General features: G+C 37.1%; 1 protein-coding gene across 12 annotated transcripts in view; it reads left to right on the top strand.

Moving 5' to 3' along the window:
* TRIM37 (tripartite motif containing 37) overlaps positions 1–15008 on the top strand; it is a 145842-nt gene that overhangs the window by 79209 nt on the left and 51625 nt on the right. For 6 of the 12 annotated variants that reach the window (XM_049637772.1, XM_049637778.1, XM_049637779.1 and 3 more), the window contains 3 exons: positions 2878–2963; positions 12280–12474; positions 14645–14716. In XM_049637772.1, the coding sequence (XP_049493729.1) occupies positions 2878–2963; positions 12280–12474; positions 14645–14716 (353 nt within the window). The remainder of the gene's footprint in view (positions 1–2877; positions 2964–12279; positions 12475–14644; positions 14717–15008) is intronic. The other 6 variants (XM_049637781.1, XM_049637774.1, XM_049637780.1 and 3 more) reach the window with 1 other exon arrangement.

The raw sequence follows: 15008 nt of genomic DNA, 5'->3' as shown, positions 1-15008 counted from the left end.
AGTCTTTAATTTGGATCACCTGATCTTTTTTGTTTGTTTGTTTGCTTGTTTATGACTTTGACACTTCAGAGAAAGAGCAGTTCTTTCCTAGCAAGCTTCAATTTGGGAGTTGTCCAAATGTTTCTTCACAATTAAATTAAGATTGTGCACTTTAGGCAGGAGTACTAAAGAAATTATGATACCTTTTCAGGACCTCATATGATGGAGTAGTGGGAGAGCACATGTCTTTTATCTCTGTACCATTAATTTAGATTATTTGGTTTAAAAAATAATTTTTTAAAATATTTATTTATTTTTGAGAGGGAGAGAGAGGCAGAACGTGAGCAGGGGAGGAGCAGAGAGAGAGGGAGACACAGAATCCGAAGCAGGCTCCAGGCTCTGAGCTGTCAGCACAAAGCCCGAGGCGGGGCTCGAACTCACAAACCGCGAGATCATGACCTGAGCCGAAGTCGGACACTCAACTGACTGAGCCACACAGGCGCCCCTAGATCACTTGGTTAACGTGATGTCTGTCAGGTTTCTCCAATCTGAAATTACTAATTTTTCCCTTGTAGTTAATAAATATCCTATAGGGACATATTCTGAGGCTGTAAATGTCTTCCCACCCTATCACCTGTTCCCCCCATTCCCTCACCCACCTTCCCTCCGGTAACCCTTAGTTCTCTATAGTTAAGAGTCTGTTTCCTGGTTCCCCCCCCTTACCCCCGTCTTTCTGTCTCTCTGTCTCGCGTGTGCCCACACACATTTTCTCTCTTTGCTCATTTCTTTTGTTTCTTTAATTCTACGTAGGATTGAAATAATATTTGTCCTTCTCTGACTGACTTCATTTAGTGTTCATTATACCCTCTAGCTCCATCCATGTTGTTGAAAATTGCAAAATTTCATTCTTTTTGATGGATGAATAATATTCCTGTGTGTGTGTGTGTGTGTGTACACCAAATATTCTTTATCCATTCATCAATGAACACTTGGGCTTCCATATCTTGGCTGTTGTAAATAGCACTGCTATAAATATAGGGGTGCCTATATCCCTTTGAATTAATGTTCTTATATTCTTAGGGTAACTAGTAGTGCAGTTGCTGGATCATAGAGTAGTTCTATTTTTAACTTTTTAAGGAAACTTCATACAGTTTTCCAGGGTTTACCAATTTGCATTCTCACCAACAGTGTAAGAGGGTACCCCTTTCTCTGTATCCTCCCCGACATCTGTTGTTTTCTGTTGTTAATTTTAGTCATTCTGACAGCTGTGAGATGGTATCTCATCGTGGTTTTGATTTGCATTTCCCTGATGATAAGTGATGTTGAGCATCTCTTCATGTGTTTGTGTCTTCTTTGGAAAAAGGTCTATTCATGTGCTCTTCCCATTTCTTCACTGGATTGCTTTTTGTGTGTTGAGTTTGATAAATTCTTTATAGATTTTGGATTCTAACCTATTATCTGACATGTCATTTGCAAATTATCTCCCATTCTGTCAGTTGCCTTTTAGTAGTTGTTTGTTTTTTTTTTTTTTTAATGTTTATTTATTTTTGAGAGAGAGAGAGAGAGCATGAGCAGGGGAAAGGCAGAGAGGGAGTCACAGAATCCAAAGCGGGCTCCAGGTCTGAGCTGTCAGCACAGAGTCTGACATGGGGTTCGAACCCATGAACCATGAGATCACGACCTGAGCTGAAGCCAACGGTTAACCAACTGAGCCACCCAGGCACCGCTAGTTTTTTTTATTGTTTTCTATGCTGTGCAGAAGCTTTTTATCTTAGGTCACAATAGTTCATTTTGCTTTCATTTCCCTTGTGAGTTCCTTAAATATCCCAAACTAGCATTGGTTAGTGTTGTTCCATATAGCACTCTCATTATAATAAGTGGGGCATCTGGATGTCTCAGTTGGTAGAATATGTGACTCTTGATCTTGGGGTTGTGAATTTAAGCCCCATGTTGGACATAGAGCTTACTTAAAATCAATCACTAAGTAAATAAGGAAATTAAAAGAAATTTTTTAATTAAAAAAATAAAATAAAGCAATAGTAGTTTTTTTGGTAGGAAAGATTTTGTGAGGACTTTGGTAGGAGGCAACACCCTTTTTCTGAAATACCATCTTAAGAAAACAGTATTTATGGGGCGCCTGGGTGGCTCTGTTGGTTGAGCAGCTGACTGACTCTTGATTTCGGCTTAGGTCATGATTCCAGAGTTGTGGGATTTAGCCCCGCATTGGGCTCCACACTGTATGTCAAGCCTGCTTGGGATTCTCTGTCTCTCCCCCACTCGCATGTGTACTCTCTCTCGTTTAAAAAAAAAAAAAAAAAAGTAATCATATATGTTAATTTGATCTTTTTTTTTAACCTTAAAAGGTAGTGTTTTAAGCCTAATTTCTTACCATTAAGTTATAAATTCTTTAAAGCTATATAGTTCCTTCTGCTTACAATGGTTCTTATATTTTCTATTTTAAAAATTAAACATTGGGGTACCTGGGTGGCTTAGTCAGTTAAGCGTCCGAATCCTGATTTCAGCTCAGGTAATGATCTCATGGTTTGTGAGGTCAAGCCCTGCACTGGGCTCTGTTCTGATAGGGAGGAGCCTGCTTGGGATTCTCTCTCTGCCCCTCTCTCTCTGCCCCTCCCATGCTCACACTCTGTCTCTTAAAATAAATAAGTAAATTTTACAAAAGAAAAATGTTGCCAACCATCTCGGTGTTTTTGAGAGGTAGTTTGAACATTAACACTACCATGATAATATTAAAAGTCATTGTCCTCATTTCCGTATTGAGAAATAGCATGTCTTACTTTGTAGGAGAAAGCTATGCACTACTGTTTTAAAATTCATCGAGGTGTGACAAATGTTAATTGTCCTTACTGTATAGGAATGATGAATTTTGTATATTCTTAGGTCGGGAGAAAATGATGTGGAATACAACAACATGGAATTGGAAGAGGGAGAACTTATGGAAGATGCAGCTGCTGCAGGACCACCAGGTACAGAGGCTAAGATGCACAAGCTGTTCTGTCTTCTCTTTCCTCTTTATCATATTTTAATATATGGCAGTCACTGCTCTATATAGCTTATGGTATTGGAAGTGCTATATATGTATATAATATTGTATATTGGAAGTGTCAATATATATTATATATCTTAGAGTGTATACTAATGGTATTTAAAACAGCAATAATAGCTAACATTTGGTAAGTGTTCTTACATACCAAGGATTGTGCACAAGCACTTTTATGTGTACCTTTTCTCATTAATTTCTAACATTCTGTGAGATAGATTTTAATATTGTCTTTTTATAGCTGTACAAACTGGTATGTAGAGAATTTAAGCAATTTGCTCTCATTCACAATTTAGTAAATGAAAGAGGGATTTGAGTTTTGGGTTTGTCTGAATCCAAAGTTCTTGGTCTTCTCTACGGTTATGTATTAATTATCCTTTTATGATATTTGTCTTGTTTATAAATCTAATTTAACTATAGAATAATCTGAATAGATTCATGGACTGTGACTTACAAAGGACTTTTTGAGAGCTCATCTTATGCATTGAAAAAACTTGAGATTTAATTGCCTAGGTCACATAGGTAGCTGTTGGTAGAACTAGTCTAGAGCTCCATATATCATCTTTTTCTTAGATTCTGATTTTTGCCAAACCACACTGTTCTTGTTGGGATGAAGTGGCTCAAATGCTGAGTTTTTCTCTTGTGTTCTTGGACCTGTTTAATTAAGCATGCAAATCTTGGCTAAAATAATTATAAGCTAGCTTTGTATTGCTATTTATTGATGTTGCCTTTGGTACAAACACTGGCATATTCTGTGGCGTGTTTGGATCTCTGAAGACCTCTTAAACATTGGAAGCCTTGCAACTTCCACCCATGCTTTGTACTCTTCCTACTTCTCACTTTTTTCTAGGTGATTTCAGTTCCACTTGTACTTCAATTCTATTTATATGCTGATTACTCTCTAAGTTCTAGCTCTAGCTTTTATTTTTCTCATAACTTTCAGTTCCATGTAGCTGTGTGGTTTTGATGTTAACAGATTCAGTGTCTCCCAAACAAATCATTGTCTTTTTATCTGTCAGCCTGCCTATCAGTAATAGCTCATCATCTTAGTGATTGATGGTGCTATACATTCTTCATCTTTTCCTCTTGCTTAAATTCTGCTTGTAATACATTACCAAAATCTGTTGATTCTACCTAAATAGTGCATGAATTCATTTGTACTTTACTTTGACATTCCTAGCTAGGCCACTGTCTTTCAAAATAGTCTCTTGTCTGGGTTCCTTGTATCCATTATTCTTCCTTTCATATGCTCAAAATGAGTTCTTTTTCCCCCTTCAAATTTATATCTGATCATGTCACTTCTCTACTCTAAAACCCTTTATTGAATTCCATTTACTTACAGGATAAAATCCAAACTTGCTTAATGGTACAGAAGACCTTTCATATGCTGACTCCTACTCACTTCTGTAGCCTTACATCTCTCACACTTGCCTCTGTCATTTTTTAGTCTAGAGGAACTTCTTTCATCCCCCAAATGTGCTTCCCACCATGTTCCTTGTGTCTCTCTTCATGCTGGGCGTAGCTCCTATTCCTTCTTAATTTTAGCTTGTATTCTTTTCCTGGAAGCCCTCCTCAACTGTGTGCCCTGGGTCTTTTTCTGCTCCCTCAAATTAACCTGTTAGAATATATATTAAACCTGATTACAATTGCTTGTTTACCTGCCCATTATCCCTTTTGGCTCTGAGCTCCACAAAGCTGTGTGCCAAGAAATAAGGCACATCTTAATTTTGTATCCCTGACATTTAAAAATATAATAAGTGATCATTTAATATTTTTCAGATATTGAGTGAATATATTTTTACTAAGTGTTGAATGTAATTTTTAAAGTTTTAAATAGTATAGAAAAATTCAGAGGCTATCTTGGTATAAAATGGAAGATGGGTATATTAAATCAAGGTTACTGAATATTTTCCAGCCTTCTGGGATACTTTTTCTTAGTTAAATCTGTCATTTCCTCTCTTAAACTATATAACAGGGAAATACTTATGTAAAACATTTTTATACATACTGCGTAATGGGTAAATAAGAGGTTATATTTTTCAATTTATTCATTCATTCACCAAATACTTACTGGATGCTTGCCTAGAACTATGTACTATTTTACTATCTGGAGCTATAGTACTGAATAAAAAGACTTCTCTGTTCCATGCTGCTTATGTTCTATAATTATGAGATTGTAATTCATTTATTTACTTTAAAAATTTTTTTTAATGTTTATTTGTTTTAGAGAGACAGACAGGGCACAAGCAGGGGAGGGGCAGAGAGAGGGAGACACAGAATGAAGCAGGCTCCAGGCTCCACACCGTCAGCACAGAGCCTGATGCAGGGCTCAAACCACAAACTGCAAGATCATGACCTGAGCTGAAGTCAGACGCTAAACCTACTGAGCCACCCAGGCACCCCCGAAATTGTAATTTATTATTTCAATAAATAGTTTTGGGGACCTGTTATACCTCAGACACTAAATTGTGGGTGCTGAGGATACAATAGTGAATCATACCCAAATAATTTTTATTGTATGCTTTTGGGAATTTTAAATACTTGGCATTTGTCAAATGCCTTTCCTATATCAAGATTTTTGGGAAATACAATGAAAATTACTTACTCTTAACATAATTGATAATCTAAAGGTGAATAGATGTATGAGCAGATAGCTAAGAAACTTAAGATAGTACACCTACAAAAGAATCCCAGTTTCTTTAGATATTGCCTCCTCAGGAGGTAGAACATAACTCCCTACCCTTAAATGTGGGCTATGCTTAGTGACTTGCTTAGATGAAAATATAGTAGAAAGGGAGAAATAATTTTATGCCAAAGAAACAGGGCAAACATTATTGTAGCCAAATTATCAAATTTAACATCATCCATGTTGTCATGTTGATAGCATATGTACCCTTGTTATGATGTGTTGAGAATTGTACTTTACATCTGTGGTGTTGTCCTCCCAAAAACCCATAAACACGATCTAACCACGAGAAAAACACCACATGAACCCTTGTTGGAGGAACATTTTATAAAATATATGACCAGTACTTTTCAAAACTGTCAAAAGCAAGAAAATTCTGAGGAATCACCCCAGACCAGAGGAACCTAAGGAGAAATGACCCATCTAGGTGTAATTTGGTATTCTAGATGGAACCCTGAGACACAAGAAGTACATTAGAGAAAGATTAATGAAATCTGAATAAAGTACAGATTTTATTAGTTAATAATAGCATATCAGTATTAGTTCATTAGTTGTGATAAATGTACCATGATGATGAAAGTTGTTGACAGTGGGAAAAATGGATTATGGGATTTATAGGCATACACTGCATTGTCTTTGCACCTTTTATAGAAATCTAAAACTATTCTAAAATAAAACATTTTAATATATAAAGAGAATAAAAGCTGAATTAAGGGTGAGGTGGGGCTGAGTGTGGAATGTATTATTGTTATAATTTAATTATGGAAAGTCCATTTCAGGCTTGAGTTTCATATTTCAGAACCACACAATCATTTAAAGAATTATAGCAGTTAAGATGTTAAGTTATCCACTAACTAGAAGATCTTCGTTACACAGAAGCTAGGTATGAGGTAAAATACCATTTACTTAATTTCAATGTGTAGATAATATTAAATAAGGTTATAGCTTGAAATAAATATTTAATGGACTCAGGTGGCCTCATTCCATCAAGAATGCTTTTAGTTTATTCAGTTATTTTCATTAGTTACAAGAGAACTTCTGCTTATATTAAGTACTGAAAATGTAAATAAAAAGTATCATTGTGAAAGTATTCTTTTTATGAAAAAAACTTTTAAATGTTCATTTTTGAGAGAGAGAGAGAGAGAGAGAGAGAGAGAACGAGCAGGAAAGGGGCAGAGAGAGACACACACAATCTGAAGCAGGCTCCAGCCTCCAAGCTGTCAGGACAGAGCCTGATGCGGGGCTGGAACTCACAAACCGAGATATCATGAACTGAGCGGAAGTCGGACACTTAACCGACTGAGCCATCCAGGTGCCCCTTGTAAAAGTATTCTAATCTAGAACATTAGCTAGTTGAATCTTGTTTGAGAACTAAAAGGTTCTAGTAATATGACGCACTTGTATAACAAATTGATGTTATGTAGGTTATTAAAACATTTGTTACTTATTTTGGTTAAAGACCTTTAAGGTTACTTGTTCCACAGGTATTTAATGATTGCCCACTTGGTATCAGGCATTGTGTTGTTCATTGGTATAATAAGATGAATGAGCATTATCTTTCTAAAATGAGAATCTAGCACTAGTGATTACAGAACTTTGTGATTGTAAATACAGATATAGGGTGATACCAAAAATAGAACAGGTAATTAGGAATGAGTGAAAAAGGCTTTAGAAAGGGAGTGGTGCTTGCTTTTGTTCTTGAAAGATGAGCTAAGAGTTCATTAGAGGAGCAGGGAAACAATGAGATTAAGAGTGGAGAGGCATTCCAAGCAAAAGATGCAGCATTGTTCTTTTTAGAAACTTGAAATAATTGAGACTTGATGTGGGGGCAGGCCAGTGGAGACTGGTAAGCAGGAACCCAGATCAGGTAATGGAAAGTTTCATTTGCTAGGCTAAGGATTTGGGGCTTTATTCTGTGGAACCATTAAAGGTCTTTAAAAAGAAGTGTGATCAGATTTGGTTACATAGTGGAAGATGAGTTAAAGGACAAGATTAATTAGAAACTACTGAAATGTTCCAGAAGGGAAAATTATGAGGGCCTAACATAGGGCAATAGTAGTAGGGATGGAGACAGTTTTTTGAAAGATGTTAAATAGTAGAATCAATAGGACTTGGGAATCTAACTGGATGAGATGGATTTGGTGGATATGTGGGGATGATTCCTTAAGGTTTCTGGGTTAGGCTGTGCCATTACCTAAGACAGTGAGTCCAGCAGCAGAAGATACTATATTCAGTTTGATCTTTGTTGATTTTGAGAAACCTGTGGGACAATTATGTGTTGATCTCCAGACCCAAATATCTAACTGTTGAGAAGGTCTCAGCTATGTAATCTGGTCTAGAAAGGCACAGTGTTTGTTTGTTTGTTTGTTTATTTATTATTACAAACAATATAAATTTTATTAATTGGAATAAATAAATAAATTAAAAATTTCCAAAAGATTTGTCTATAACATATAAAGAACTTCTACAAATCAACAAGAAAAAGGTAAGAGTACCTCCCAGTAAAAAAGGAGAAAAGATTGGAATACACCCTTCATGAGGGAGGCTATTGAGATGACCAATGCACATTTTAAAAAGTACTTAGCCTCTTTCATCAGAAATGCAAATTGATATTATGTCTTAGTAAGGATCTCTTGAGTATTTATCCTACATGGAGTTTGTTGAGCTAAGCTCCTTGAATGTGGTAGACTAATATTTTTCATCACGTTGGAAGTTTTCAGCCATATTTCTTTGAACATTCTTTCTCTTTGCTCTTGTTTTACCCCCATTATATATATGTTGGTACATTTGATGAGATCCCACAGATCTCTGAGACTCTTCATTTTTCTTTATTTTTTCAGGAAGTATGAAGTAAAAATCAATAAGATACTGTTGCACACCCACTGTAGCAACTAATATATGATAATATTTTTTAAACTGGCAATACTAAGTATTGAAGGCATGTAGAGAGGTGGAAACTCTCATACCTTGTCAGTAGGAATGAAAATTGGTAGCACTACTTTGGAAACGTGTTAGGCAATATGTTTTAAAGATGAACATACACATTCCTTTGTATGAGCCAGGGCTTGCCAGTAGATTTTTAGAAGAGTATTTAGAGCAGCATCATTCTTTTTTAGGTGTTGTCATTGTGTGTGTGTGTGTGTGTGTGTGTGTGTGTGTGTGTGTATGTATGTGTTTTAATTAAGAAAAATAAGCATAATTTACGGGGCGCCTAGGTGGCTCATTTGGTTGAGTGTCCACTTCAGCTCAGGTCATGATCTCATTTGTGGGTTTGAGCCCCCTATTGGGCTCTGTGCTGTCAGCTCAGAATCTGGAGCCTGCTTCGAATTCTGTGTCTCCCTCCTTCTCTCTACCCCTCCCCTGCTCGTTCTCTGTCTGTCTCTCTCTCAAAAATAAATAAACATTAAAAAAATTTAAGAAGAAAAATAAACATAATTTATAACAGTAAAAGATGTGAATAAGCTGGTTTAGGACTAGGCTGTATAAGACCTTGAATGTCATGCTGCTGCACACAGGTACTATGATAAAATCAAGAACTTAGATCAGTGTGACATTTTATTTTGTTTTATTTTATTTTATTTATTTATTTTTAGTGTGACATTTTAGTAGGGGGTTGGCTCAGGAGGTGGGGGAACCTGTCACTGATCGATTTGCTTTTTTTTTTTTTTTTTTTAATTTTTTTTTTAACGTTTATTTATTTTTGAGACAGAGAGAGACAGAGCATGAACAGGGGAGGGGCAGAGAGAGAGGGAGACACAGAATCGGAAGCAGGCTCCAGGCTCTGAGTCATCAGCCCAGAGCCCAACGCGGGGCTCAAACTCATGGACCGCGAGATCGTGACCTGAGCTGAAGTCGGATGCTTAACCGACTGAGCCACCCAGGCGCCCCAAGAAACTGTAATTCTTAAAACTCCTCAAATGCAGCCTGATTTGGAAACTTCCTAGTAAAGGAAAAGAGTTAAGATGTGTTCTTTTTTTTTTATTTATTTGTTTGTTTGTTTGTTTAAAATTCGCATCCAAGTTAGTTAGGATACAATGCAATAATGATTTCAGGATGAGAATCCAGTGATTCATCACCTATGTATAACATCCAGTGCTCATCCCAACAGTGTCTTCCTAATAATGCCCCTTGCCTATTTAGCCCATCCCCGCACTCAAAACCCCTTCAGCAACCCTCAGTTTGTTCTCTGTATTTAAGAGTCTCTTATGTTTTTGTCCCCCTTACTGTTTTTATATTATTTTTGCTTCCCTTCCCTTATGTTCATCTGTTTTGTATCTTAAATTCCACATATGAGTGAAGTCATACGATATTTGTCTTTCTCTAATTTCGCTTAGCATATAATACCCTCTAGCCGAGCAATATTCCATTGTGTATACACACACACACACCCTACATCTTTATCCATTCATCAGTAAGATGCAGTTTTAAGGTGGAGAGGGGATAGTTTTCTGCTTTTTCTTTTTCTTTTTCTTAAGAGTTCAGCTTTTTCTTGAGCATGTTACAAAGGTTTAATCAAAAAGACCAAAGCCCATATCATCATCAGACTCCTCAGATTCTCTTTTCTTTGCTTTCACTTTCTTTTTTTTTTCCCTTCTATCCACATTTCTATTTTATTCCTGTTGCAGATAGGTGTGTGTGGTTTTTTTAAGTAATTATTTAATTTTTTTTTAATTGCAGTTCTTTGCTTCCACTTTCTTTTTCTCAGCTGGGGCAGCAGCATTAGAGGAGCCCAGACCTCCTGCTGGTGTAGCACCAGCTTCTGGGACAGGTCCACCAGCCCCTGCATTACAAATGAGGCTCCTAATGTTGACATTGGCCAGGGCCTTTGCAAACAAGCCTGGTCAGAAAGGTTTAACATTTATACTGACCGCCTTGATGAGGAGATTCCTCTTATCCTCCATGGTGTCATTGCAGGATGAGGGCCAAGTAGATCCAAGTGAGCTCCTGAGATAGAGGCCATGGTACAGGTGAATGCTGAGTGGTGCTGCCAGGCATGGTGCTAGTCACCAAATGAAGTGAGAGCCTTCCTACAAAGGACCAAGCAGTTGTAGCAGTTTGAGAAAAAGGGGAGTTTTCTGCTATTTTTAATAGGAGTTGAAGGGATACCAAGGCTGGGAAGAAAAATTTGCAGTAGGATGATAACCTCATAAAGAGGAAGAGGAAGAAGTTGGAAAAGGTGAGGATGTGAATACAGATGGAATATATATAAGTAGATAATTAGCTTGAAGCTTGTGAATAATTGGAACTTTTCTCCTAAGTTATTTCCTTCCAGATCTCTTTGAAAAACTCATGAATAGTCGGAACCTGGTTATTTTATGTTATGTTTATATTATCTATTTTAAGACTTTGTTGAATGTAACACTTTAAAATTTTAAGTTTCTTTAGAACATATTTAAATAGTTTTATTGAAGGAGGTCAGTTTAAACCACCATTTCTGTACCTGATATTTGCTAGGTATTTTACTAGGCACTAGAAACAAGTCCAGTGGTTTCTTTAGCTTAAGGAGCTTAGTCCAGTGTAGGTGATACAGATATCACATTGCTCATAGGTGTCCATACTGTGCATCAGTCATTAACAAGTTCAGTCTAGGGGTGTCTGGGTGGCTCAGTTGGTTAAGTGTCCTACTCTTGGTTTTGGCTCTAGTCATGATCTCACGGTTCAAGAATTTGAGCCCTGTGTTGGGCTCTGCGCTGTCAGCACAGAATATGCTTTGGATTCTCTCTCTCTCTCTCTCTCTCTCTCTCTCTCTATCTCTCTATCTCTCTATCTCTCTATCTCTATCCCTATCTATCTCTTTATCTCTCTCCCTCTGACCCTACCACTCCCCTGCTCACTGTGTCTCTCTGTCTCTCTCTTTCAAAATAAATAAATAAACTTAAAAAGTCCAGTCTAAAAACTCCTCAAGAAGAGTACTGTTTTGGTGTCTAGTTTCTTGAGATCTGTGATACTGTGGGGATTTGTCTTTGAAGACCACTGGGTTATGGGATATATCCTCCTTTTCCGCACCCTTATCTCCCTTATTGTGTATATTATATATGTTATCACCTTTTTATTTCTAGGCCTAAGGGTGGGGTTGAGGGTTCCTCCAGAATTCTGGATAGTAATAAGGCCAGTGCTTAGTCACTGTGCTTCTGTATACCTCTCTGGCAATCTGGTTTCTCCTTTCTGCTTCTCACCATGTTCTTACACCAACTCCTAAAAGACAGGTCCATAGACAAGTATTCAAACAACACTAACCAATTTACTTTTTCTTTTTTTTTTTTTTTTTTTTTCAACGTTTTTCATTTATTTTTTGGGGACAGAGAGAGACAGAGCATGAACGGGGGAGGGGCAGAGAGAGAGGGAGACACAGAATCGGAAACAGGCTCCAGGCTCCGAGCCATCAGCCCAGAGCCTGACACGGGGCTCGAACTCACGGACCGTGAGATCGTGACCTGGCTGAAGTCGGACGCTTAACCGACTGCGCCACCCAGGCGCCCCTACTTTTTCTTTTAATGATAATTAAATTCGTGCAAATTTATAGCATGCATTTTCTTCATCTCTGTTTCTTTTGCAGGTAGTAACCATGGCTATCTGGGCGCCAGTAGCAGAATGTCAAGAAGAGCACATTTATGTTCTGCTGCTACCAGTAGTTTATTAGACATTGATCCGTTAATCTTAATACATTTGTTGGACCTTAAGGACCGGAGTAGTATGGAAAATTTGTGGAGCTTACAGCCTCGCCCTCCTGCTTCACTTTTGCAGCCCACAGGTAAAATATTAATAGTAATTTCCCTTTTTTCTGTTATTCTACAAATGAACTCTTCATTTTAATACAAGTGTCTTATTTAAGTGTTGGAACACAGTATGTTTCTGTAGCAAGTTGATTTTTCATTATGTATTATAAAACATGACATTTAAAAAGAATAAATGAATTATCAGTTAAGTGAAAAAAATGAGATACAAAAAATTATATATTGTATGATCCCATTATATGAAATTCTGAAAAAGTAAAACTGTGGTGAAAAAAACACATCAGTGGTTGCAGAGGGGCCAGGAAGGGAGAAAGAAGGGATCAGCTTAAATAACAAATGAGAAAACTGGGGGCAGTTAATAAAAATCACGGAGTGGTAATAATTATTTGACTATATATATTTGTGGAAACTTGCCAAAATTAGTAAATTTTATTGAATACAAATTAATCACAAATTACAGTCATTTTAAAAATCAATCATATCCTTGTTCAAGTGGCCGGATTTTTTCTTCTTTTAAAAAATGACATTTAGTGGCGCCTGGGTGGCTCAGTCGGTTAGGTGTCCAGCATCAGTGCAGATCATGATCTCACAGTTTGTTGGTTTGAGCCCCTTGTTGGGCTCTGTGCTGACAGCTCAGAGCCTGGAGCCTGCTTCACATTCTGTGTCCTGCTCTCTCTCTCTCTGCCTCTCTCTCAAAAATGAATAAACATTAAAAAATTTTTTAAAAATGACATTAATATAAATCAAGTTTTTGGTTGTTGTTGTTCCATGATGTTTTTGCACAATAATGTCAAAATGTCTATTAGAATGTTTGTATATGATCTGGCATTTAGATTGTGTATGATTGACAGTTTGATTTATATGAAGTACTGTTGTCCTCTGTGAATGACTTAATAGGAGTTTTGCAGGACTCATTAATACCTTTTTTTTTTTTTTAACGTTTATTTATTATTGAGAGACAGAGAGAGAGCATGAGCATGGGAGGGGCAGAGAGAGGAGTAGACACAGAATCTGAAGCAGGTTCCAGGCTCTCAGCTGTTAGCACAGAGCCCAACTCAGGTCTTGAATCCACAAACCGCGAGATCATGACCTGAGCTGAAGTCAGATGTTTAACCAACTGAGCCACTCAGGTGCCCCATAATACCCTAACTTGTAAGTGGAACCGTGTCTGAATTGAATATAAAAAAGATGGTTTTGTGCTTTGATGTTCAATAGCCTAAAAATGTATACCAACTAGCATCAGTGTTTTATTTGCCTCAAAACGTATACCAACTAGCATCAGTGTTTTATTTGCAGAGGTTATTTGTTAAAGAGAAGTTACATCTGTATTACTGTAATGTGATGTATACCCACACATATTAGATGTGTTGTCAAACCTGGAGGTTTTGAAACTCTCAGGCCTACTTATTTTGAACAGCTAAGGATTTACCTTTGAATGCCATGTTTTAAAAACCATTTTTGTTAGCTTTCTAAAATATACTCAGTATTTTCCTGCCTTTTTAAACAGTAGTATTATACAAATCAAATATCAGTGATTTAGAACAGTGATTTTGATGCTTCTTTAAAACAACAGAACTCATTTTTCAAAGTGTGAGGCAGAGCTTTGATGTAGAAAACACCTAGACTGCTCTAGTTGGAGGGTGAACTCAGAGACTGGATTATTTAGGCCTTTTTTTTTTTTTTTTTTTTTTTTTTTAAACGTGTATTCATTTTTGAGAGACGGGTGTGGGCAGAGAGAGAGGGAGACACAGAATCTGAAGCTCTGAGGTGTCAATACAGAACCCGACACAGGGCTTGAACTCAGGACCATGAGATCATGACCTGAGCTGAAGTTGAATGCTTAACTGGCTGAACCACCGAGGCACCCCTAGGCCTCTTTCTTTCTAAGGTATACCTTGGGAAGTCTAGATCCTCAATTTGAAAGATTGTCTCCAGTTATGTTATGAAATACTTGTCTTTTATCTGTGATCCAAGTACATTTTGTATTATACTTGCATTTTTATAAAACGTAATCACACTGTATATAATTTTACATTTTTTTCTGAGATATTTTTATTGTAGAAAATTTGGAAAATACAGAAAATTGCAAAGAAAATAAAAATCACATATAGTTCTTGTGATCAAAGAAATAGCTTTAAAAAAGAAAGAAAAGAAAACACCTTGACAAGGGTTTTGCTTAAATTACAGCCAGTGTTACTTGCAATGACCTAGTGGAACAGACAAGTTATGATTCTGCAGGTAGATGTAACTTTTTTGAAGGTAGGTAACTTTTCTGCAGGAAACTGCAGGTAACTGCAGGTTACTGCAGGTAACTTTTTTGAAGGAAATTTTAGTACTAGGTTTAAAATACCTCTATCCTTTGGGACTCCTGGATGGCTCAGTTGGTTAAGCTTCCGACTCTTAATTATGACTAAGGTCATGATCTCATGGTTTGTGAGTTCAAGCCCACATTGCGCTCCACACTGACAGTACCAGCCTCCTTGGGATTATCTCTCTCTGTGTCTCTCTCTCTCTCTCTCTCTCTCTCTCTCTTCCTCCCTCCCTCCCTCTC

The sequence above is a fragment of the Panthera uncia genome, chromosome E1, assembly GCF_023721935.1.
Source record: "Panthera uncia isolate 11264 chromosome E1, Puncia_PCG_1.0, whole genome shotgun sequence".
NCBI classification, from domain to species: Eukaryota; Metazoa; Chordata; class Mammalia; order Carnivora; family Felidae; genus Panthera; species Panthera uncia.
Note: the sequence above shows the minus strand (reverse complement) of the source record. Positions and strands in the feature narration are given on the sequence as shown.